Source organism: Somniosus microcephalus, chromosome 34 (assembly GCF_052327205.1).
Source record: "Somniosus microcephalus isolate GS21.2 chromosome 34, FLI_Smic_1.0, whole genome shotgun sequence".
NCBI classification, from domain to species: domain Eukaryota; kingdom Metazoa; phylum Chordata; class Chondrichthyes; order Squaliformes; family Somniosidae; genus Somniosus; species Somniosus microcephalus.
Genome location: NC_141020.1, coordinates 6,519,715 through 6,545,113, shown reverse-complemented (window position 1 = coordinate 6,545,113; position 25,399 = coordinate 6,519,715). Strand labels below are relative to the sequence as shown.

The following is a 25,399-nucleotide window of genomic DNA, read 5'->3' as shown; positions in this document are numbered from 1 at the left end:
AAGATCACCTCTCATTCTTCTAAACTCCAATGAGTATAGGCCCAACCTGCTCAACCTTTCTTCATAAGTCAACCCCCTCATCTCAGGAATCAACCGAGTGAATAGTTTCTGAACTGCCTCCAATGCAAGTATATCCTTCCTTTAGAGAAGGTCATTACCTGGTCTGGGCCTCTATTTGACTGCAGTTGCCTCTTGGCTGCCCTCGAAGGGCTGTGGATGCTCAGTCATTGAGTATATTCGAGGCTGAGAGGGCCAGATCCTTGGGAATCAAGGGATCGGGCGGGAAAGTGGAGCTCAGGTCGAAGATCAGCCATGATCTTATTGAATGGTGGAGCGGACTCGCGGGGCCGTACGTACTCCTCCTGCTGCTGGTTCTTAAAGTGGCCGGGCAAGTCACTCAGTTGCATCAAACCGCTACCAGGGCTTTGAGGAGAGGGCTCACCGCCACTACCTTCTCAGGCGGGCCAATCACTATTTTACAAATGGCACCTGGTTTGCAATTTGGAATTTTTTTTGGAACAACCCCACCCGAAAAAAAAATCCCAGACTGCCCGGGCTCAAGCAGAATCCTGCAGCTCTGGGCGTGCAATAGCAAAATACTGCGGATGCTGGAAATCTGAAATAACAACAGAAAATGCTGGAAATACTCAGCAGGCCAGGCAACATCCGTGGAGAGAGAAACAGAGTTAACGTTTCAGGTCTGGGATCCTTCATCAGAACTGGAAAAAGCTGGAGATGTAACAGATATTAAGCAGGCGCAGAGAGGGGGGTGGGGGCGGGGGGGTTAGGAGGGGAGGAAGGAATTGAAAGAACATACTGTGAAAATGTTGCAAATGGGAATGGCAAAATCATACTGCATGAAAACTGGGGGCGGGGATTATTATCTGAAATTGTTGAACTCGATATTGAGTCCAGAAGGCTGTAAAGTGCCCAATCGAAAGATGAGGTGCTGTTCCTCGCGCTTACGTTGAGCTTCCGAGGAACAACGCAAGAGGCCGCGGACAGTGAGGTCTGAGTGGGAATGGAGCGGTGAATTGAAGTGACAGGCGACCGGAAGCTCGGGGTCACCCTTACGGACTGAACGGAGGTGTTCCGCAAAGCGGTCACCCAATCTGCGTTTGGTCTCCCCAATGTAGAGGAGACCACAGCGTGAGCAGCGAATACAGTGTATTAGATTGCAAGAAGTACAAGTAAATCGCTGTTTCACCTGGAAGGAGTGTTTGGGGCCCTGGACAGTGGGCAGGGGGGGAGGTATAAGGCAGGTGTTGCATCTCCTGCACTTGCACGGGAAGGTGCCGGGCGAAGGGGAAGGGGTGATTGAGGAGTGGACCAGGGTGTCGCGGAGGGAGCGGTCCCTTCGGAATGCTGAAAGGGGAGGTGAGCGTTTGTGTCGGTCACCCGGAGGAACGCGACCCAAGGCCTCCCTCCCGCGTGACGACCCGCCCCCCAGCCAGTTGTCACCTCTTTTTTTGTCCTGCAGCTGCTTCATCAGCTCCTCTCGCTCCGCTTGTTGGGAGGTCGTGGTGACCCTGAAGGAGCCTTCGCGCGTGAAGCTGGTCCTGCTGGCGTCGAACGAGGCGGTCACCCCGCACTCCTTCTCCCGCTTCTGCTTCCTCTCCAGACAGGCCGCAAAGGCGCAGCCGACAGCGTGGCTCAGGCGCTCCCCCTGCGACCGGGCACGAGACAGGCGTTAGAGGGCTTCATACGAATTAGACAGAGGCAGACAGACTTACATTTCTATAGCGCCTTTCACGACCATCGGACGTCCCAAAGCGCTTTACAGCCAATGAAGTACTTTTTTGAAGTGTGGTCACTGTTGTAATGTGGGAAACACGGCAGCCAATTTGCGCACAGCAAGCTCCCAAAAAAAACAATGTGATAATGACCGGATAATCTGTTTGTGATGTTGATTGAGGGATAAATATTGGCTCCAGGACACCGGGGAGAACTCCCCCTGCTCTTCTTCAAAATAGTGGCCATGGGATCTTTTACATCCACCTGAGAGACCAGACGGGGCCTCGGTTTAACGTCTCATCCGAAAGACGGCACCTCCGACAGTGCAGCACTCCCTCAGTACTGTGCTGGGAGTGTCGGCCTAGCTTTATTAGGAGCAGGAGATGCGGCCCCTCGAGCCTGCCCCGCCATTCAATAAGATCATGGCTGATCTTCAACCTCCACTCCACCTTCCCGCCCACTCCCCATAATCCCTCGACTCCCCTCGCGGCGAGGTTTTGTGGGGAGCTGCTTGCTGCGAGACTAAGTGTAAAGGAGGGGCGGTGGGGGGCGGGGGGAGGGGGGTCTCAGACCAAAATACGGTTCCCAACTCTGCTTGGATGTATCCCGGGAGGATTCATCACAGGAACTCCCGTCGGTAGCCGTCCCGTCCCCACCATTGGTCACTCGGCATGTCCCACCTCGCGATGCCCCGCCTACCCACAGCCAATTGGACTCTTTGTAACCTGATTGACAGTCAAGAATCATCCAGTCAACAGCCTTTCCCCGCCCCCCCCCCAGCCCTGCCCAACTCCAATATTTTTATAACTTCACAGGAGCGTAAGTCAGATAAAATTTGACACCGAGCCACATGAGGAGATATTGGGAGAGGCTTGGTCAAAGAGGTCGGTTTTAAGGAGCGTCTTAAAGGAGGAGAGAGAGAGGCGGAGAGGTTTAGGGAGGGAATTCCAGAGCTCGGGGCCCAGGTGGCTGAAGGCACGGCCGCCAATGGTGGAGCGATGGCAATCGGGGGATGCGCAAGAGGCCAGAATTGGAGGAGCGCTGAGATCTCGGGGCGGTTGTAGGGCTGGAGGAGGTTACAGAGATTGGGAGGGTTGTGGGGCTGGAGGAGGTTACAGAGATTGGGAGGGGGTTACAGAGATTGGGAGGGTTGTGGGGCCGGAGGAGGTTACAGAGATAGGGAGGGTTGTGGGGCTGGAGGAGGTTACAGAGATAGGGAGGGTTGTAGGGCTGGAGGAGGTTACAGAGATAGGGTTGTAGGGCTGGAGGAGGTTACAGAGATAGGGAGGGTTGTGGGGCCGGAGGAGGTTACAGAGATTGGGAGGGTTGTGGGGCTGGAGGAGGTTACAGAGATTGGGAGGGTTGTGGGGCCGGAGGAGGTTACAGAGATAGGGAGGGTTGTGGGGCTGGAGGAGGTTACAGAGATAGGGAGGGTTGTAGGGCTGGAGGAGGTTACAGAGATAGGGTTGTAGGGCTGGAGGAGGTTACAGAGATAGGGAGGGTTGTGGGGCCGGAGGAGGTTACAGAGATTGGGAGGGTTGTGGGGCTGGAGGAGGTTACAGAGATTGGGAGGGTTGTGGGGCTGGAGGAGGTTACAGAGATTGGGAGGGTTGTGGGGCTGGAGGAGGTTACAGAGATTGGGAGGGGGCGCGAGGGCTGCGAAGGGCTTTGAACACGAGGCGTTGCCTTACCGAGTCTTTCAGCGCCATGAAGCAGTGGCAGATCCAACGCCTGGTGGTGCCGTCCCGGCAGATGTACGAGAAGGCTTTGTCATAGTTGCGATCAGGAGCGCAGAACGAAACCTTCTCGATGGTCTGATCCACTATGAGGTCCTGAGGAGGGAGGGAAGGCAAAAAAAGGTCATTAAAAGATTCCCCGCCCCCCCATACCATCTCGGGGAGCAGCTTGCACACATTCCAAGAACAAACACAGCTTCCCTCTCATGCAGTGCTGAGGGAGTGCTGCACTATCGGAGGTGCCGTCTTTCAGATGCGACGTTAAATCGAGGCCCCGTCTGCTCTCTCAGGTGGACGTAAAATATCTTGAAGTAGAGCGGGGGGGGGGGGGGGCGGGTGGGGGTTCTCCCCGGTGTCCTGGGGCCAATATTTATCCCTCAACCAATATCACTAAAACAGTTTACCCGGTCATTATCACATTGCTGTTTGTGGGAGCTTGCTGTGCGCAAACTGGCTTCACGTTTCCCACATTACAACAGTGACTCCACTCCAGAAAGTACTTCATTGGCTGTAAAGCGCTTTGGGCCGTCCTGAGGTCGTGAAAGGCGCTATAGAAATGCAACTCCTTCCCTTTCTCGCTTAACAATATCCCTTTCAAGGCTGCGATTCACAGGAGTCGGGCCACTCCAGTACAAAGTCACTGACGAAATCTAAAGTGACTCAACGAGCGGCTGGTTGCAGATGTGAAGTGGATGCTGGAATTAGCAGTTCCTTCGCAAGGGACCCCCCTCCTCCCCTTCCCTGCACAGTTCAATGTTGGCATTAAAAAGGAACTGGAGGTGAATTGGAAGCCAAGTATTTCTGAACTGCACTGGTCAGTGAACGAGCCTTTCCCCACATTCTCAAAAGAATCCTTCGTAATTGACTCATTATTTAAGCTCTTTCGGATGAGATGTTAAACCGAGGTCCCGTCTGCTCTCTCAGGTGGACGTATAAGATCCCACGGCCACTATTTCGAAGAAGAGCAGGGGGGAGTTCTCCCCGGTGCCAATATTTATCCCTCACCCAACATCACTAAAAACAGATGATCTGGTCATTATCACATTGCTGTTTGTGGGAGCTTGCTGTGCGCAAATTGGCTGCCGCGTTTCCTACATTTCAACAGTGACTACACTTCAAAAAGTACTTCTTTGGCTGTGAAGCGCTTTGGGACGTCCTGAGGTTGTGAAAGGCGCTATAGAAATGCAAGTCTTTGTCCTTTGTGTTCCAGTCAATATTTAATCCCGATTTGATTTTCTCCTCTGTGTTCAAATTAGTCCCTTTCTTTGCCTTCCTAAAACACGAGCAGCGTATGCGCTCTCCGAGAGACTCCCATTGTCCGCAGTATCTACAGGAATTAATCGGTTGTGTTTTTTTTTTGTTGAGAATCTTATTGACCTTGGGTGAGACTGCAAATGAATAGAAATAGACCCTCATTAACCAGCAACGTCGCTTAATTTGTATCTTTAAGAAAAAAACATCTATTCTCATAAACCTGTCAGTCACGCATTCCACTGCGCTTTGTCCGATTGTTAAAAACATTGCGGGGGCTCGGGGCGGGGGCGGTGGGGGAGAAACAGATCAAGAGAGAATTAAACCTGACTCGTAAAAAATATAAATAAACGCGCTTATTTGGGGCACTGGACTGTGGAAAAGCAGAGCTGCTGAAACCGGGCTTTTTGTGTGTGTGTGTGTGTGTGAATGAAGTCTTCAAAAGGCCCATTGAGGTCCTTTCGACAGCATCCCTGAGCTTAAATAATGAGTCAATTACGAAGGATTCTTTTGAGAATGTGGGGAAAGGCTTGTTCACTGACCAGTGCGGTACAGAAATACTTGCCTTCCAATTCGCCTCCTGTTCCTTTTTAGTGCTTACGGTCAGTTACATTGAACTGTGCAGGGAAGGGGAGGAGGGGGGTCCCTTGCGAAGAAACCGCTAATTCCAGCATCCACTTCACATCTGCAACCAGCCGCTCGTTGAGTCACTTTAGATTTCGTCAGTGACTTTGTACTGGCCCGACTCCTGTGAATCGCAGCCTTGAAAGGGATATTGTTAAGCGAGAAAGGGGAGGAGTTGCATTTCTATAGCGCCTTTCACAACCTCAGGACGGCCCAAAGCGCTTTACAGCCAATGAAGTACTTTCTGAAGTGTAGCCACTGTTGTAATGTAGGAAACGCGGCAGCCAATTTCAGCACAGCAAGCTCCCGCAAACAGCACTGTGATGATGACCAGATAATCTATTTTAGTGATGTTGATTGAAGGATAAATATTGGCCCCAGGACACCGGGGAGAACTCCTCCTGCTCTTCTTCAAAATAGTGGCCGTGGGATCTTTTACGTCCACCTGAGAGAGCAGACGGGGCCTCGGTTTAACATCTCATCCGAAAGAGCTTAAATAATGAGTCAATTACGAAGGATTCTTTTGAGAATGTGGGGAAAGGCTTGTTCACTGACCAGTGCAGTTCAGAAATACTTGGCTTCCAATTCACCTCCAGTTCCTTTTTAATGCTTACAGGAAGTACATTAAACTGTGCAGGGAAGGGGAGGAGGGGTCCCACTGACAATGCAGCACTCCCTCAGTACTGCCCCTTTGACAGTGAAGGGCTACTTCAGTACTGCCCCTCCGACAGTGTGGCACTCCCTCAGCACTGCCCCTCCGACAGTGCAGCACTCCCTCAATACTGCCCCTCCGACAGTGTGGCACTCCCTCAGTACTGCCCCTCCGACAGTGCAGCGCTCCCTCAGTACTGCCCCTCCGACAGTGCGGTGCTCCCTCAGTACTGCCCCTCCGACAGTGCAGCACTCCCTCAGTACTGCCCCTCCGACAGTGCAGCGCTCCCTCAGTACTGCCGCTCCGACAGTGCAGCACTCCCTCAGAACTGCCCCTCCGACAGTGCAGCACTCCCTCAGTACTGCCCCTCCGACAGTGCAGCACTCCCTCAGTACTGCCCCTCCGACAGTGCAGCGCTCCCTCAGAACTGCTCCTCCGACAGTGCAGCACTCCCTCAGAACTGCTCCTCCGACAGTGCAGCACTCCCTCAGTACCGCACTGGGAGTGTCAGCCAAGATTTTTGTGCTCAAGTCTCTGGAGTGGGATTTGAACCCACAACCTTCTGACTCAGAGGTGGGAGTGCTGCCCGCCGAGCCAAGCTCAGTATCTTTTTAACCAGACGGATGATGTAACGGTCCTCCACATCAAATACTGTGATGAACCACTAACAAGGGTCTGAGAGACACACCAGCAATTGTCTTTCTAACAACAACTGCGGAGAATTCTGCTCTTCCAATTTAAATCAATTTCTGCCATGACGTGAGCGAATCAAGTGTGGAAACACCCATATTATGAGCAGCAAACAAGTTGCTATGCGACAGATTCCACAGAAACCGGAGGCAGAAGGCAGAGCTGTCCTTCAGAAGGGCCCGGCCTTCCCTTGCCGAATCAACAAGAAGCATTCTCCGAGGAGCTCCAGGAAACGCACCTTCGTCTTATCGTCCACCACTCTCAGCCCGTCCGCAGACACCCACAGGATTGCTTTCACCGACTTTTTTCCAGTCTGTAAAATATAAAATACAAATTTTCACTCGATTGCACAGAATGTCATAGAATATACAGCACAGAAACAGGCCATCCGGTCCGTGCCGGTGTTCCTGCTCCACACAAGCCTCCTCCCACCTCCTCTTCATCCCACCCCATCAGCATAACCTTCTATTCCTTTCTCCCTCATGTGTTTATCCAGCTTCCCCTTAAATCCATCGATACTAGTCGCCTCAACCACTCCCTGTGGTAGCGAGTTCCACATTCTCACCACTCTCTGGGTAAAGATGTTTCTCCTGAATTCCTTATTGGGTTTATTGGTGACCATCTTATATTTATGGCCCCTAGTTTTGGTCTCCCCCCACAAGATGTTCCCTTGTTAGGAAATCATGTATTAACACTGCAATTAAGCAACAGGTTAGATCCAGTGTTAAATCAGCTTGCAAGAGAGCCAATCAGGAACGAACATTGAACGAGCCAATGGGAAGCCAGGAGCGAGCATTGAACAAGCCAATGGGAAGCCAGCAGCGAGCATTGAACAAGCCAATGGGAAGCCAGGAGCGAGCATTGACCGAGCCAATGGGCAGCCAGGAGCGAGCACTGAGACAGCCAATGGGCAGTCAGGAGCGAGCACCGAAAGAGCCAATGGGCAGCTAGGAGTGAGCACCGAAACAGCCAATGGGAAGCCAGGAGCGAGCACCGAAGCAGCCAATGGGCAGCCAGGAGCGCGCACCGAAACAGCCAATGGGAAGCCAGGACGAGCACTGAAAGGGCCAATGGGCAGTCAGGAGCGAGCACTGAAAGAACCAATGGGAAGCCAAGAGCATGCATTGACCGAGCCAATGGGAAGCCAGGAGCAAGCACTGAACGAGCCAATGGGCAGCCAGGAGTCAGCACTGAAACAGCCAATGGGCAGCCAGGAGCGAGCACTGAAACAGCCAATGGGAAGCCAGGAGCGAGCACTGAAGCAGCCAATGGGCAGCCAGGAGTGAGCACCGAAAGAGCCAATGGGAAGCCAGGAGCAAGCAAGGAAGGAACCAATGGGCACCTGGAAGGCTGCAAGCTCGCTCCGTGCAGCCAGATCACATCAAACGACGGCAAGAGCGTTCGGGAGGTCTGTGAACCCCAAGATTCATGGGGCATCATCATTCAGGGGCACAAGGATGTGCCTGAAGGTGCAGCAATGCACCTGCGCTAAATGAAAGTCACGACATCGATGCGATAGCCATGCTGCAATAGTCCACCCTGCAGCAGATACCGCCTGGCAATTCATGTGGAAGCTATTTGGCCATGTGTGGTGTCACAGCCAAGCGACGCAGAAGCCAATTGTACTGCCCTGGGGCAACCATGGGCTCCGGGAACTTAGTTGATGGCATTACAGGATCGGAGAGGAGATTCCCCCCTAGAGATTGTCCTGAAATTGTCTACCGGTTTTAAGCGCCGTGGGAAGTTTTTCTGCGTTAAAGGCACGATAGCAACGCCAGTTGTAGTTTTCTCCTGCTCTCCCCGGGGAGTTGGTTTTACTTCTGTTCCTACAATGTACAGAGCGGCTATCGGAGGTGGACGCTCCTGATCTGCGTGCCTCAGTACCACACTGGGCACCCCCACACAGCCAGTGAGCCCAATACACTGACCTTTAACCCAATTTCAAAAATGTGGTTTTAATGTCGGTGTCCCTGGGTATCATTTTTGCGCTAGTAGCCAACGATCCCAACTCAACAACTATCTGCATTTATCTAGCGCCTTTCTAACGTAGTAAAGCGTCCCCAGGCACTGCACAGCAGGCAAAACATGACACCGAGCCACGTAAGTTCTGACGAAGGGTCTTCGACCTGAAACGTTAACTCTGTTTCTCTCTCCATGGATGCTGCCCTGGCCTGCGGAGTTTATCTAGCGTTTTCTGTTGTTATTTCAGATTTCCAGCATCCGCAGTATTTTGCTATCGTGAGGAGATATTGGGACCGGCGACCAAAAGCTTGGTCAAAGAGGTAGGTTTTAAGGAGCGTCTTAAAGGAGAGGGAGAGAGGTAGCGCTCCCACAGTAGGAATAACAACAACAACAACTACTTGTATTTATATAGCGCCTTTAATGTAGTAAAACATCCCAAGGTGCTGTGCAGGAGCGATTATAAAACAAAATTTGACAGCGAACCATATAAGGGGTTTCTCTCTTCACAGATGCTGCCTGACCTGCTGAGTATCTCCAGCATTTTCTGTTTTTATTTAAGGAGATATTAGGACAGGTGACCAAAAGCTTGGTCTAAGAGGTGGGTATTTAAGGAGCATCTTAAAGGAGGAGAGAGGTGGAGAGGTTTAGGGAGGGAATTCCAGAGCTTAGGGCCCAGGCAGCTGAAGGCACGGCCGCCAATGGTGGAGCGAAGGAAATCGGGGGATGCGCAAGAGGCCAGAACTGGAGGAGCGCTGAGATCTTGGAGGGTTAAAAGAAGTTACAGAGATAGGGACTCAACGCTATTTATATGAATTAGATTTGGAAACAGATATCAGAATAATCTCATTTAGGATTTCCAGGGCACATAACATTTAAAAAAAATCATTCCTAATTAAGTCAACAGCCTTCGGCCTCGGCAATCGCTGGCGCCCCGGCCACAACTTACTTTTCGGAAGACGGATTTGAAGTTCTTCGGCTCCTGCACAAGTCGGGAAGAAGCCAAAGTCAATTATTATAAAGGGTTGGGACAAAAGGAGGAGCGTGAGCTGGCAGCAGCGGAGGCCGGGTTAGACAGAGAGAGAGAGAGGAGAGAGGAGAGAGAGAGGCGAGAGTGAGCGGAGCAGAACCGAAAAGCGGCAGAGCTGAGCGTTTCAGTGCTGGGCGAGAGCCACACGTGGTTAACCTTTTAGAAAACAGCGTCAAGCGTCTCACCTCAAGCCCCGCTCAAAAGACCCGACCACACCTACAATTACACGTAGGGTTTACAGCTCAGAAACAGGCCATTCGGCCCAACTGGTCTGTACCGGTGTTTATGCTCCACACCAGCCTCCTCCCACCCCTCTTCATCTCACCCCATCAACATATCCTTCTATTCCTTTCTCCCTCGTGTGTTTATCTAGCTTCCCCTTAAATGCATCTCTGCTATTCACCTCAACTACTCCCTGTTTTTTTTAAAATTTGTTTATGGGATGTGGGCGTCGCTGGCAAAGCCAGCATTTATTGCCCATCCCTAGTTGCCCCTTGAGAAGGTGGGTGGTGAGTTCCACATTCTCACCACTCTAACTAGCGTTTTGTTAGGCCACAGCTGGAATACTGTGTGCAGTTCTGGTCGCCACACTATAGGAAGGATGTGATTGCATTGGAGAGGGTGCAGAGGAGATTCACCAGGATGTTACCTGGGCTGGAGCGCTTCAGCTATGAAGAGAGACCGGACAGGCTGGGGTTGTTTTCCTTGGAGCAGAGAAGGCTGAGGGGGGACCTGATTGAGGTGTACAAAATTATGAGGGGCATAGATAGGGTAGATAGAAAGGAACTTTTCCCCTTAGTAGAGGGGTCAATAACAAGGGGGCATAGATTCAAGGTAAGGGGCAGGAGGTTTAGAGGGGATTTGAGGAAAAACTTTTTCACCCAGAGGGTGGTTGGAATCTGGAACTCACTGCCTGAAAGGGTGGTAGAGGCAGGAACCCTCACAACATTCAAGAAGCATTTAGATGAGCACTTGAAACGCCATAGCATACAAGGCTACGGACCAAGTGCTGGAAAATGGGATTAGAATAGACGGGGCTTGATGGCTGGCACGGACACGATGGGCTGAAGGGCCTCTTTCTGTGCTGTATAACTCTATGACCTCTCTCTGGGTAAAGAAGTTTCTCCTGAATGTCTTACTGGATTTATTAGTAACACTCTTATATTTATGACTCCCTAGTTTTGGTCTTCATCACAAGTGGAAACATCTTCTCTACGTCTACCATAGAAACATAGAAGATAGGAGCAGGAGTAGGCCATTCGGCCCCTCGAGCCTGCTCCGCCATTCAATGCGATCATGGCTGATCATCCAAATTCAGTACCCTGTCCCTGCTTTCTCCCCATATCCCTTGATCCCCTTAGCCTTAAGAAATATATCTAACTCCTTCTTGAATGAATATATTTAATGAATTGGCCTCAACTGCCTTCTGTGGTAGAGAATTCCACAGGTTCACCACTCTCTGGGTGAAGAAATTCCTCCTCATCTCTGTCCTAAATGGCTTACCCCTTATCCTTAGACTGTGACCCCTGGTTCTGGACTCCCCCGCCATCGGGAACATCCTTCCTGCATCTAGTCTGTCTCGTCCTGTTAGAATTTTATAAGTTTCAATGAGATCCCCTCTCATTCTTCTAAACTCTAGCGAATATAAGCCCAATCAACCCAATCTCTCTTCATACGTCATTCCTGCCATCCCAGGTATCGAACCCCTATCAAACCCCTTCATAATTTTAAAGACCTCTCTAACAGGTCGCCCCTGAAGCCTTCTCTTTTCTAGAGAAAAGAGCCCCACTTGACAAGAGTGGGAAGGTCAAGTCTAGATGGCCGCATAAATCCCACTGCCTGATCTATGCTACAAAGGATGTAGTTGGCAGACAGTTCGCCCGCCACCACCTCGTTCTCTTTCGCCGCTCTGGCAATGCCATCCCCCTCGCAGAAACTGGGCGCAAACACACTTCCAGTCTGCGTAAAAACAGGCCTTTGGGTCCAAGGTTCCCACCAAGCTGCGCGGCCGTGCTGCGATCGGGAGGTCCTGCGCAGGCCGCTGGGGAAAGATACCGCGCAGCAAATTTAAAAGGGACCGCGCACCTAAAATAAAAATTAGGAGGGAACATCGGGGTTTTTGGGTCCAAGTGGGAAATCTCGGCCTACGTCTCCACATCGCTTTGCAGCCTCTCACTAAATTCTTGATGGGAAGTAAAACGTGTCTGGAGCCAAGTAAAAATAATTAACTCTGGGGACGCTATCCTGTGCCGATCGTTCTACGGCCCAATGGACCAACTGCCAACGGTCGCCTAGCAACTTCTGTTTCCTGCTTCTAATATAGACTGGGCCCAAATATGGAAAACTCCGCCAAAATACCAACTTAATGTTCAATTAAAAGTGTCTACGTGACAATTTTGTGCATCTCCAGCTCCAATCATGGCCTCGGCTGGACTCCCGAGAGAGAGAGAGAGAGAGAGAGAGAGAGAGAGAGAGAGAGAAACACTCACCCAGAGAGATGACTTCCTAGTTTGACACCAACCGGGGAAATAATGGCAAAAAAAACACAACTGTGTCCGCAGGCACATGCTGAGTCGTTGGTTAGCGTGTCTGAGGTTAGTAGATGATCACCAGCCAATCAGGTCAAACACTGGCATTTTACCACAACAGGGACTCTAGAGTACAGCCCAAAGTGATTCAACAAGAAGGTTCTCGGCCCTGCTTAGCAACCCTCAGTGACGGGCTCCTCTCCCCAAGATGGGATGCCCCAGATTACACCTCAGTTGAAGGCTGCCGGCTTTGGACCAGTTTGCTTTGCAAGCCAACAATTCCAAACATTATCCTTTTAAGCGTAACCCTACTGGTCCTCTACCCAGATGGCTCAGGGACTCTATCTACCAGATACCTGAGCCGTACAGACTAGAAGGTCCCAGGTTCGATTTCTGCGTCTGTATAGAGTTAGCTGACCATGGTCAGGTGGGGGCCCTCGGTCTGTGGAGGGGGAAGGGCGGGGGCTCAGTCAGGGTTCCTGCTGCTCATTGCCATCCAGTGACTGCGCTGGACAACGGTGGGCGTGGCTGTTAGGCGAGGACAGACCGTGGTCGAATAGCCTCCTCTAACACTCAACCGTCTTGCACTTGGTTCAGGTGGCAGAGAGAAACTGGTGCCTGTGGAGCCAGACCCCAGGAAGGAGTGGGGGAGGAAAGAGAGGGAGGGAGGGAGAGAGAGAGAGGGAGGGAGAACGGGTTCATTTTGTGGGGGATGGAAAAAGAGGGGGAGAAGAACAGGGCACAAAGGATGGAGTTACACTTCAGGAAACCTGGGTTGAAGATCAACTCGGAAGAGGTGGTCATCCCTCACTGATGGAAACGTTCACACATTCCCTGTAGTACGGGCTGCAAGATGCAAATCCTGTGATTGCCACGCAGAGACAGATAGAGACAGAGAGAGCGAGAGAGAGAGACACACACAGAGACAGATAGAGACAGAGAGAGCGAGAGAGAGAGACACACACAGAGACAGATAGAGACACAGAGAGCGAGAGAGAGACAGAGAGAGACACACGCAGAGACAGATAGAGACACAGAGAGCGAGAGAGAGAGACACACAGAGACAGATAAAGACAGATAGAGACACAGAGAGCGAGAGAGACAGAGAGAGAGAGACACACACAGAGACAGATAAAGACAGATTGAGACAGAGAGAGAGACACACACGGAGAGATAAAGACAGATAGAGACACAAAGAGAGAGACACAGAGAGACAGATAAAGACAGATAGAGACACAGAGACAGAGACACAGACACACACAGAGACAGAGAGACAGAGACAGAGAGACACAGACAGAGAGACAGACAGAGAGAGAGAGAGAGAGAGACAGAGAGAGAGAGACAGAGAGAGAGAGAGAGAGACAGACAGAGAGGGAGACAGAGAGGGAGACAGAGAGAGAGAGAGAGAGAGAGAGAGAGAGAGAGACAGACACAGAGAGAGACACAGAGAGAGAGAGAGACACAGAGAGAGAGAGAGAGACACAGAGAGAGACAGGCAGAGACAGACAGAGAGAGACAGAGACAGAGAGAGAGAGAGAGACACACAGAGAGAGACAGACACAGACAGAGAGAGAGAGAGAGAGAGAGAGAGAGACAGAGAGAGAGAGACACAGAGACAGACAGACAGACATAGAGAGAGAGAGACATAACTGCTATCAGACTGGTCACTCCTTTTTCTCGGCCAATTTTTGCTTCATGGAACCGTCCAGATAGCTTCTAAATGAGCACATGACTGGTCTGGTTAACAGAGGTGGTCCTGGACCGGGGGAGGAGAGACAGCAGGTGAAGGATATTAAAGCCCCTTCACCCCCGCAACTCGGGATCGCCAGCGCTGCAGGATTGGCCTGGAGTCTCCAGGAATTGAAGCTCGATCGCCAGAGCACCACCCGGGAGAAAAAAATCATCGTGACATTAAAATAATAATGAATTTTTTCAATTTCTTTGAACACTTTTGGTTATTAACTACAGGGGGGGGGGGGGGCGGCGAGGGAGAGGGCAGGGGGAACAAGCTTCATCGCCAGACTGCGGCAAACCAAATTGAAGCGAAACGCAGTAAAATGCCAGAGTTCCTTCAAACTTCCACAACCCGAGAGTCCTTGCTCCTGGTTCTGCTACTGTGTGAGTAAAGGTTAGTTCTGAAATTCGAAACCCGTTTCTCGCAGATGATCGAAAATGAAAAACACCGCGCGCAGCAACTGCAGGGCAAAGATCGCGCAGCCAAGAGACGGGGTTAGCCGGCGAGGTTTTATGGAGCAAACATAAAACGAGGGCGAAAAGCAGCTTTTAAAAAGAGAGGCGTTTACACGGACCTGCTACAGACAAGGAAACGGGAACAAAATTAACACGTTAAAAGGTTGAGGTAGTTACAGTTCAGTCAAAATTCCGAGCCAATTGCCCCCCCCCCCGCCCCCCCCCAACACCGCGCCCCCCCCCACCCTCCACCTCCTAAAGGCGCTGAATCGCGCGCCGGGCTCCCGACTGCTTCTCGACTCCTCCAAGACCAGTCTTCATGTGTCAGCCTTGGCTGTCAGAGGGTCGTTTTAACCTGACCCACTCGGGCGGGAAACAGGTCGGCCGATTGTTTAACGCCCCACCCGACTTTATTCCCCACTGAAGCCATGGGGAGTAAAATCCGGTGAGGGATGAAGTGAATGAAGAGTAAAATCGGGTCCGGGCAGCTCAGGTTAAAATTACCCCTCTTCTGTCAGCGGGCTATTTGACTGTGGGGGGCGTCACAGCTGAACCCTGCTCGCGTCCTCGACACACAGCTCTCCAGCAGGAGTCACTGGGCAGTGGTCAGGAGCAGAAACTCTGGATGATCTACCCCCACCCCACCCTGACACTGCAGTTTCACCCCCGAACCCCATCCTGGATGAGGTCAGCTGAGGCGGCACAGAGCAGGGAGCGACCCTGGGCCCTTCCAAATCCGCGTGGCTCGGCGCTACAATTAGCAACTGAGCCATTGAGGATGGGGGGTGTGGGGGGATAACGTTTAGTTAATTGCCAGCTAACATTATGCGTGCATCTGGATTTCTATTTAAATACATTAAACATAAGCACATAAGAAATAGGAGCTGGAGTCGGCCATTCGGCCCCTCGAGCCTGCTCCGCCATTCAATGAGATCATGGCTGATCTTCGACCTCATCACTTTCCTGCACTATCCCCATATCCCTTGATTCCCTTAATATTCAAAAATCTATCGATCTCTGTCTTGAATATACTCAACGACTGAGCCTCCACAGCCCTCTGGGGGAGAGAATTCCAAAGATTCACCACCCTCTGAGTGAAGAAATTTCTCCTCATCTCAGTCCTAAATGGCCGACCCCTTATTCTGAGACTGTGACCCCTGGTTCTAGACTCCCCAGCCAGGGGGAAACACCCTCCCTGCATCTACCCTGTCAAGCCCTGTAAGAATTTTGTATGTTTCAATGAGATCACCTCTCATTCTTCTAAACTCTAGAGAATATAGGCCTAGTCTACTCAATCTCTCCTCATAGGACAATCCCCCCCATCCCAGGAACCAGTCTGGTGAACCTTCGCTGCACTCCCTCTATGGCAAGTATATCCTTCCTTAGGTAAGGAGACCAAAACTGTCCACACTACTCCAGGTGTGGTCTCACCAGGGCCCTATATAAACACACAGATTTTTAAAAAGGCAGTTTGCAAAAATCTTTGGAACGCAATGTGTTTGAAATCACACATTCAGCAAATTCAAATCTCAAATAAACACACAAAGACAAATTCAAATAAACACACAAAGACAAATTAAATACAAGGAGGAATTGGGTCTTAAACTGTGCGGCCAGCTTGGGTGAAAGGTTATTTGGAGAAGAACTCATTTCACAGCTGAGCGAACCAAGAAAATGATGGCAGGACTTTTTGTGATCACTTTGGAATCGCTGCGTTTGAATTAGGTGTTCCTTTCTCCAGAGTCGCCGGTTCTCACAGGATCAGCGACTTAAAACACAGGCGCACATCACTACAGAGGGAGGAGGCAACCGCCTTGTGCCCGCTGTGGTAATCAGCCATATGCGCCAACGGAGGTCACGTCCCCCCCCTCTCCCCATCTATGCTAATCTCAGCTAGGTGCTAGAATTATCGGTGTCCGGGGCTAGGGAAGGGGGAAAAATAACAGGCAGAGATTCGCGCCTCCTAACCACTGTAATGCATACAGTGCGAACAGGACTGTGCTCACGTGTGATGGCCTCCAAGAAAGGGATGGAAAGGGAGAGAGAGTGAGTGAGGGAGAGAGTGAGTGAGGGAGAGAGTGAGTGAGGGAGAGAGTGAGTGAGGGAGAGAGTGAGGGAGGGAGGCAGTGAGGAAGGGAGGGAGAGAGTGAGGGAGAGAGTGAGGGAGAGAGTGAGGGAGAGAGAGAGGGAGAGAGTGAGGGAGAGAGAGAGGGAGAGAGAGAGGGAGAGAGAGAGGGAGAGAGTGAGGGAGAGGGACAGGGTGAGGGACAGGGTGAGGGACGAGAGGGAGAGAGGGAGGGTGAGGGAGGAGAGGGTGAGGGTGAGGGTGAGGGTGAGGGTGAGGGAGAGGGTGAGGGTGAGGGAGAGGGTGAGGGAGAGGGTGAGGGAGAGGGAGAGGCTGAGGGTGAGGGAGAGGGTGAGGGAGAGGGAGAGGGTGAGGGAGAGGGAGAGGCTGAGGGAGAGGGAGAGGCTGAGGGAGAGGGAGAGGGAGAGGGAGAGGGTGAGGGAGAGGGAGAGGGTGAGGGTGAGGGAGAGGGTGAGGGAGAGGGTGAGGGAGAGGGTGAGGGTGAGGGTGAGGGAGAGGGTGAGGGAGAGGGTGAGGGACAGAAGGCTTGCGAAGGAAGGAAAGAACAGGAAAGAGGGAAGGGCTGAAAGGAAGAGAAGAAAAAGGAAAAAAGGCAAGAAAAGCTTGGAAACTCCATGGCCGTGCAGCAGTGAAAGCCTATCGCAGTGTGAGTCAGTGCCCTCAGGAGAGGAATGGAGACAACACACACAGAGTGTACTGGTGCCCAGCCCAGCCAGCTGAGAGACACAGAAAAGACTCTTTCCTAACAGGAATCGAACCGTTGTTATCCAGTCTGTCAATAGTCGAGACCTGGCCAGACCCGAGCTCGCTGGCCCAGCAGGCACGCCTTACCCGTGACGTACTCCAGTTTGATTCAGTTCCCAGTTCACAAATCCCTCATTAAATCACAATATGGCAAGTGACAGCCTGCTGAAACCCCGTCCCTGAGGGGCTGGGCTGTACAGAAAACAGCATCTGAGGACAGGGCGAGAGTCACAAACACAAGGCCAATGAAGTGATGGAACATGGGGGGCTCTGGCAATCCATCCGCGCCTCGCTTGGATTAACCCTCGCAGGAGCTGTGGGCAGGTTGGCTGAGATGGGCTTAAATAGCTGGGTCGGTTTACCCTAGAGCAGCGTAGACTGAGAGCAGACTTGATACGAGGTCTATTAAATAATAAATGGGCTGGATTGCGGGCCTGGTGCTAGATTATCTCACTTCGACAGATTTGGAGGACCAGGGGGAAGTGCATTTAGACTCTGCAAATAGACTGGATGTTGGGCCGTTCTCTTCCCAGAGAGCAGTGAGCCTCTGGAATATACTGCCGGCTGAGCGGTGGGTGCTGACTCCCTGCCTTCAGGACGGTGCTGGAACGGTTCCTGACTGGGGCAGAGATCGCATCATATAGCAGGTAAGTGATTGATAAGAGATTGAGTAGACGAGGCCTATATTCCCACAGAGTTTAGAAGAATCAGAGGTGATCTCATTGAAACGTACAAAATTCTTACAGGGCTTGACAGGGTAGATGCAGGGAGGATGTTTCCCCCCTGACTGGGGGAGTCTAGAACCAGGGGCCACAGTCTCAGAATAAGGGGTCGGCCATTTGGAACTGAGAAAATTTCTTCACTCGGAGGGTGGTGAATCTTTGGGATTCTCTACCCCAGAGGGCTGTGGAGGCTCAGTCGTTGAGTATATTCAAGGCTGAGAGCGATAGATTTTTGGGCACTAGGGGAATCAAGGGATGACATGAATCAGTCATTCATGAAAGAAAGACTTATGAAATAATACTGGAGCGGCCTATGGGTGGCGCTGTCCAGGGAGAGTATAAATACTCGGGCACGGGCCCAGCTTGCGCAGGACCATTCTTAACAGGAACTAGTGAAGGACACAACTAGACCTCCATGTTGTAAAACAGTTGATTAAAGCTTTGTTTAACGCTTAGACCAAGTGCCTAGTTCGTTTTCTTACGTCAAGGGATATGGGGATCAAGTGGGAAAGTGGAGACGAGGTAGAAGATCGGCCATTACCTCACTGAATGGCGGAGCAGGCTTGAGGGGCTGAATGGCCGACTCCTGCTCCTAATTCTTATGTTCTTAAGTATCTTAATAGACAACTCTCGGTCCGTGTGATCTCCTGGATTGGTCTTGAGTGCCTTGAGGGGGTTGGAGAGGAATTTTTTCAGAGCGTCTTTTTCCCTATTGGCCCAGGGATTTTCTCTGCTTATTTGTCTCACCTAGGAGATTACATGGCTGCGTGTGTGTGTGTGTGGGGGGGAGTACGATTGCAGCCATCACGAGTGTGGGGCAGGCTTGATGGACCAGCTGGTTTTTCCTGCCCGTCATCTTTGTATGTTCGTACGTGAATAAGCTTTTCCCCCCTCCCTTCATTTTGTTTCCCTCCACTGTGCCCGCCCCCCCCCCCCCCCACCAACCACTTAGAATCATAGAATGATACGGCACAGATGGAGGCCATTCGGCCCGTCGTACCTGTCATGAATCTTATCATGACTCATGAAGTAACACTGGGCGGCCAGCTGGTGGCGCCGTCCAAGGAGTATAAATACTCAGGCGTGGGCCCAGCTTGCTCAGGATGTTTCTGTAACCAGGAACTAGCGATGTAACTAGAAATCTCATGGTTGTGAAACAGTTGATTAAAGCCTTGTTTTATACTCAAACCAAGGGCTCAGTGGTCTTTTTACATCAGTACCTGTGCGGGCTCTTTGGTAGAGCTAGCCAATTAGTCCCACTGCCCCCTGCTCTTTCCCCACAGCCCCTGCTGAAGGTACTGGCTCTTGCTTAGGTACGAGTCCAGTGGCATCAAAAGCTAATCTCATCCGGTTAGCGATCCCTCACGGGACCTCGAGAATGGCAGACACCACCCCAGCCCGGGCTGGTTCCTGCCCAGGAGTTCACTCCACAGGCACGTTTCTATCCAGCGTTTAGCTTCACGTGATTGGGGACGTCGCCCTCAGCAGGGGCCGGCTGACGAGGAGGGCTGCGATTTCCCAGCTGGGCCGAGTGCAGCAACTCACAACAACTTTAACGTAGGAAAACGTCCCCGTGGCGCGTCACAGGAGCGCTCGCAGACAATTAGACACCAAAGCCACATAAGGAGATACAGGAAACGCTTTTTTCCCCGGCACCGACGGGACCGGCGTGGTGCCGGTTGATCAAAAAGTCCGGATTACAGAGAGGTATACTTACCAAGGTACGAGAGCCCCGCTAACGGCCACAGGTGCAGGAGTCCCTGTTACATGGCCACAGATCCAGGAACCCCGGTTACACGGTTACTAATATAAAGTAAAACTTACCTGAACCTACGCCTGAACTTTGCCGGTTAAGAGAGAGTTTCCTGTATTAGGGCAGGTGATAATGAAGCAGTCCGTGCCCGCACACAAGGCCTGGACGATGTTCAGGCTTGGGCTGATAAGTGGCAGGTAACATTTGCGCCACACAAGTGCCAGGCAGTGACTATCTCCAACAAGCGGGAGTCTAACCACCGCCCCTTGACATTCAACGGCATTGCCATCGCCGAATCCCCCACCATCAATATCCTGGGGGTCACCATTGACCAGAAACTTAACTGGACCAGCCACATAAATACTGTGCCAACAAGAGCAGGTCAGAGGCTAGGTATTCTGCGGCGAGTGTCTCACCTCCTGACTCCCCAAAGCCTTTCCACCATCTACAGGAAACTTTGAGTTATCCGGAGGCAAACCGTCCGGCAAGCTGGAGCCACCTGCAAAAATCAGGAGCCGTTTTTTATTCTTTTAGTTTCTTTTCTTTGCTTTTTTTGAACAGTCAAGCTCTGCAAGGTCTGTAGCTAAGCAACAGCTTCAGCTAGAGACGCTACAGAGACGCTTGCCGACTGTTTAGAGGCAGGGTTTGTTGATTCATACGGAGATGAAAATCTCCGTATGTTTCAACATTAGCTCTGGAGCGTACGGCAGTTTGGAGTGTACGGCAGCAGCTCGGTCCCGTCGGTGCCGGATAGCACAAAGTTTCCTGTACAAGGCACAAGTCAGGAGTGTGATGGAATACTCTCCACTTGCCTGGATGAGTGCAGCTCCAACAACACTCAAGAAGCTCGACACCATCCAGGACAAAGCAGCCCGCTTGATTGGCACCCCATCTACCACCTTAAACATTCACTCCCTCCACCACCGGCGTACCATGGCTGCAGTGTGTACCATCTACAAGATGCACTGCAGCAACTCGCCAAGGCTTCTTCGGCAGCACCTCCCAAACCCACGACCTCTTCCTCCTAGAAGGACAAGGGCAGCAGGCGCATGGGAACACCACCACCTCCAAGTTCCACCTCCAAGTCACACACCATCCTGCCATAGAAATATATCGGCCGATCTTTCATCGTTGCTGGGTCAAAATCCTGGAACTCCCTCCCTAACAGCACTGTGGGAGTACCTTCACCACACGGACTGCAGCGGTTCAAGAAGGCAGCTCACCACCACCTTCTCGAGGGCAATTAGGGATGGGCAATAAATGCTGGCCTTGCCAGCGACGCCCAGATCCAATAAATGAATAAAAAAGCTTGGTCACAGAGGTAGGTTTTAATGAGGAGAGAGGCAGAGAGGTTTAGGGAGGGAATTCCAGAGCTTGGGGCCCAGGCAGCTGAAGTCATGGCCGCCAATGTTGGGGTGAAGGAAGTGGGGAATGCGTTACGAGGCCAGAATTGGAGGAGCGCAGGGTCCTCAGAAGGTTGTAGGGCTGGAGGAGATTACACAGATGGAGGGATTTGAGACCAAGGATGAGAATTTTAAAATCGAGGTGTTGCCGGACCGGGAGCCAGTGTAGGTCAGCGAGCACAGGGGGTGATGGGTGAACGGGACTCGGTGCGAGTCAGGACACGGGGAGCCGAGTTTAGGAGGAGCTCAAGTTTACGGAGGGCTGAAGATGGGAGGCCGACCGGGAGAGATTTGAAATAGTCGAGGTTGGGGGCAACAAAGGCATGGATGAGGGTTTCAGCAGCAGATGAGCTGAGGCGGGGCGGAGACAGGCGATGTTACGGAGATGGAAGTAGGCGGTCTTGGTGATGGAGTGGATATGTGGGCTCGGAAGCTCAGCTCAGGGTAAAGCAGGATACAAGGTTGCGAAAAGTTGGTGCAGCCTAGATCATATACATCACTTAGTTATAGATTTATACAGCACAGAAAGAGGCCCTTCGGCCCATCGTGTCCGCGCCGGCCATCAAGCCCTGTCTATTCTAATCCCATTTTCCAGCACTTGGTCCGTAGCCTTGTATGCTATGGCGTTTCAAGTGCTCATCTAAATGCTTCTTGAATGTTGTGAGGGTTCCTGCCTCTACCACCCTTTCAGGCAGTGAGTTCCAGTTTCCAACCACCCTCTGGGTGTAAAAGTTTTTCCTCAAATTCCCTCTAAACCTCCTGCCCCTTACCTTGAAACTATGCCCCCTGGTTATTGGCCCCTCTACTAAGGGGAAAAGTTCCTTTCTATCTATCCTATCTATGCCCCTCATAATTTTGTACACCTCAATCAGGTCCCCCCTCAGCCTTCTCTGCTCAAAGGAAAACAACCCCAGCCTGTCCAGTATCTCCTCATAGCTGAAGCGCTCCAGCCCAGGTAACATCCTGGTGAATCTCCTCTGCACCCTCTCCAATGCAATCACATCCCTCCTATAGTGTGGTGACCAGAACTGCACACAGTCTTCCAGCTGTGTTTGTCATAGCCTTGTACCCTTGTGACACACGCAAGGGTACAAGACGATGACAAACACCTAATAACACACGAGAGAAACATCAGGGGAAAGCACCAACCATGAAGCATAACTGATTAATAAGAGGTTAATTGTTTTTAACCTCTTCAGATAAATCTGGTTAGCCAAAGGGCTTGGATCTGATCCTGGCAGAAACCACTGAAAGGCCCCATTAAGATTCTTCAGAAGCCTCACCAAGTGCATTTACATGAGCGACACATGTGTCCTCCTTGCGTGCAAATAAATGATAAAAGATTGCACTGCGAGCTAACCCCCTCTGCAAACAGACCACTTTGTACAGCGTGTGAGCCGGCTGTTTATGGATGATAAGCCGATTAGGCTGTGCTGTATTAACTCGGCATGCTGTTCTGCACAGGGCTTGTACACGGGCGAATACTGAATGAAGGACCTTTCGACTCAGGACGAACCATCCCTCGTCCCATTTTCCCCAGTTGACAACAACTTGCATTTATATAGCGCCTTTAACGTAGTAAAACATCCCAAGGATCTCATTGAAACTTATAAAATTCTGTCAGGCCTGGACAGACTAGGTGCAGGAAGGATGTTCCCGATGGCCGGGGAGTCCAGAACCAGGGGTCACAGTCTAAGGATAAGGGGTAAGCCATTTAGGACTGAGATGAGGAGGAATTTCTTCACCCAGAGAGTGGTGAACCTGTGGAATTCTCTACCACAGAAGGCAGTAGAGGCCAATTCATTAAATATATTCAAGAAGGAGTTGGATATATTTCTTAAGGCTAAAGGGATCAAGGGATATGGAGAGAAGGCAGGGACAAGGTACTGAATTTGGATGATCAGCCATGATCTCATTAAATGGCGGAACAGGCTCGAGGGGCCGAATGGCCTACTCCTGCTCCTATCTTCTATGTTTCTATGTTTCTAAGGAGCGTAACTTAAACAAAATTTGACACCGAGCCACATAAGGAGATATTAGGGCAGTTGACCAAAAGCTTTGTCAAAGAGGTCGGTTTTAAGAAGCGTCTTAAAGGAGGAGAGAGAGAGACGGAGAGGTTTAGGGAGGGAATTCCAGAGCTTCGGGCCCAGGCGGCTGAAGGCACGGCCGCCAATGGAGGAGCGATTCATATCAGGGCGGCTCAAGAGGCCAGAATTGGAGGAGCGCAGAGATCTCGGAGGGTTGCAGGACCGGAGGAGGTTACAGAGACAGGGTGGGGGGCGAGAGGCCGCGGAGGGATTTGAAAAGCAGGACGAGAATTTTTAAAACCAGTTGTTTTTAAAAACAGCTGGTGAGCATCGGCCCTGCAAACCGTCTGGGCGGAAACGGAGTCTTGTTGGGGGGGCGGGGAAGGGCGAAGAGAGCTGCGATGGAAAGTCTGACAACGAGCTGGGAAGCACAGTTCACCTGTGTAAACGGGAAACACTTCCTCACGCGCCGTCAATCGCAGCTTCCCCACGTGCGGTGAGAGAACAGCATGAAGTGGTCGTTACCCAGTGCTGCCAAGCTAGAAATTCCTCAGGCTCTCTCTCCCTCTCTCTCTTTCTCTCTCAGGGCCAAACGCAAGGGAGAGTTCAAAACCCTGAACTGGGCCGACTTGCTGTGGGATCTTCCCCTGCGTCAAGAAACACTGCCGGTTCTCGGGTTGCCAACTCGGGTTGGCCGTATTGCCTGGAGGTTTCATCACATGACCTCCCGTCTCCAGCCGCCCCGCCCCCCGCCATTGGTCGCCTGACACGTCCGTCCTCGCGGCCAATCGGAAAGCGAATGAACTCTTCATTACCCGACTGGTTGATTTTTGACCATCAGTCAAACATTTTTCCTCCCCTCCCCTCTCTCCAAAATTTTTCTAACAAATAAACAAAAGTGTTCAAAGAAACCATTTTTAATAACACAATTTTTTTTAAAGCCCCTATGATTTTTCTCCCGGGTTTCTGCTCACTGCGATGTCCGGGTGATTAATCTTTAATTAATTAAAGAAAGACTTTAGTTTCTATAGCGCCTTTCACAACCTCAGGACGTCCCAAAGCACTTACAGCCAATGAAGTACTTTTTGAAGTGTAGTCACTGTTGTAATGTGGGAAACCCGGCAGCCAATTTGCACACAGCAAGCTCCCACAAACAGCAATGTGATAATGACCGGATCATCTGTTTTTAGTAATGTTGGTTGAGGGATAAATATTGGTCCCAGGACACCGGGGAGAACTCCCCCCGCTCTTCTTCAAATAGTGGCCGCGGGATCTTATACGTCCACCCGAGAGAGCAGACGGGAGGGCCTCGGTTTAACGTCTCATCTGAAAGACGGCCCCTCCGACAGTGCGGCACGCCCTCAGCACTGCACTGGGAGTGTCAGCCTGGATTTTTGTGCTCAAGTCTCTGGAGTGGGACTTGAACCCACGACCTTCTGACTGAGAGGCGAGGGTGCGACCCACTGAGCCACTGGCTGGCATTCCTGCAGACTCCGGGGCAACCCTACTGCTGTTCCATTACTAACGAGAGCAGGGAGAGAGACAGGAACACAAGGAAAGTAAATATATGTAGCATAGTGGTTCTGTTACTGGACCAGCAATCCAGAGGCCTGGACTAATGATCCGGAGACATGAGTTCAAATCCCGAATGTCCTTTAGGGAAGGAAATCTGCCGTCCTTACCCGGTCTGGCCGATATGTGACTCCAGACCCACAGCAGACCTAGCGAGACACTCAGTTGTACCAAACCGCTACAAAGAGGTATAGGGAATGCCTTCACCACACGGACTGCAGCGGTTCAAGGCGGCGGCTCACCACACGGACTGCAGCGGTTCAAGAAGGCGGCTCACCACCACCTTCTCAAGGACAATTAGGGAAGGGCAATAAATGCCGGCCTTGCCAGCGATGCCTGCAGCTCAGGAACCAATAATAAAAAAATGTTTTCTTTCTAAGCACCACTCAAGGCTTCATCCTAAAAGTTCCCGGGATCAGGTGGGGGGGGGGGGGGGGGGGGGGGGGTAAAGATTTCTGTCCAGAGGAGGCCAGAAATTTGGTCAGGATTCCGACCACAACAAAGTGTCCCTTTACATATAGGGGTGGGAAGGGGGGCAGGAAATGTGGGCGGATCTTCTGCCCCCACCTCCACCATGTCAAGGCCGCATTATGTCTGGGGAAAATTCCCCCTGAGGATTCCGCCCAAATAAGGCCTCTGGGGAGCCGGTGCCAGTTCCCGCAAGGGCCTTATGAAGGCCCCAGGCCTTTACTAAATTT

At 51.5% G+C, this 25,399-nt stretch overlaps 2 protein-coding genes across 3 annotated transcripts in view; one reads left to right on the top strand and one right to left on the bottom strand.

Annotated features, from left to right (window-relative positions):
• LOC147096692 (homeobox protein otx5) overlaps nt 1–21,072 on the top strand; it is a 213,841-nt gene extending 192,769 nt beyond the window's left edge. Inside the window, exon 7 of the transcript XR_015074534.1 lies at nt 21,051–21,072. The gene's annotated coding sequence lies outside the window, so the exon portion shown is untranslated. The remainder of the gene's footprint in view (nt 1–21,050) is intronic.
• numbl (NUMB like endocytic adaptor protein) overlaps nt 1–25,399 on the bottom strand; it is a 159,396-nt gene that overhangs the window by 12,592 nt on the left and 121,405 nt on the right. The window contains exons 4-7 of one of the 2 annotated variants that reach the window (XM_085973283.1): nt 9,596–9,628; nt 6,926–7,000; nt 3,426–3,566; nt 1,462–1,666 (exon numbers count right to left, since the gene is read on the bottom strand). In XM_085973283.1, coding sequence (XP_085829409.1) covers nt 1,462–1,666; nt 3,426–3,566; nt 6,926–7,000; nt 9,596–9,628 — 454 coding nt within the window. The remainder of the gene's footprint in view (nt 1–1,461; nt 1,667–3,425; nt 3,567–6,925; nt 7,001–9,595; nt 9,629–25,399) is intronic. The other variant, XM_085973284.1, reaches the window with a different exon arrangement.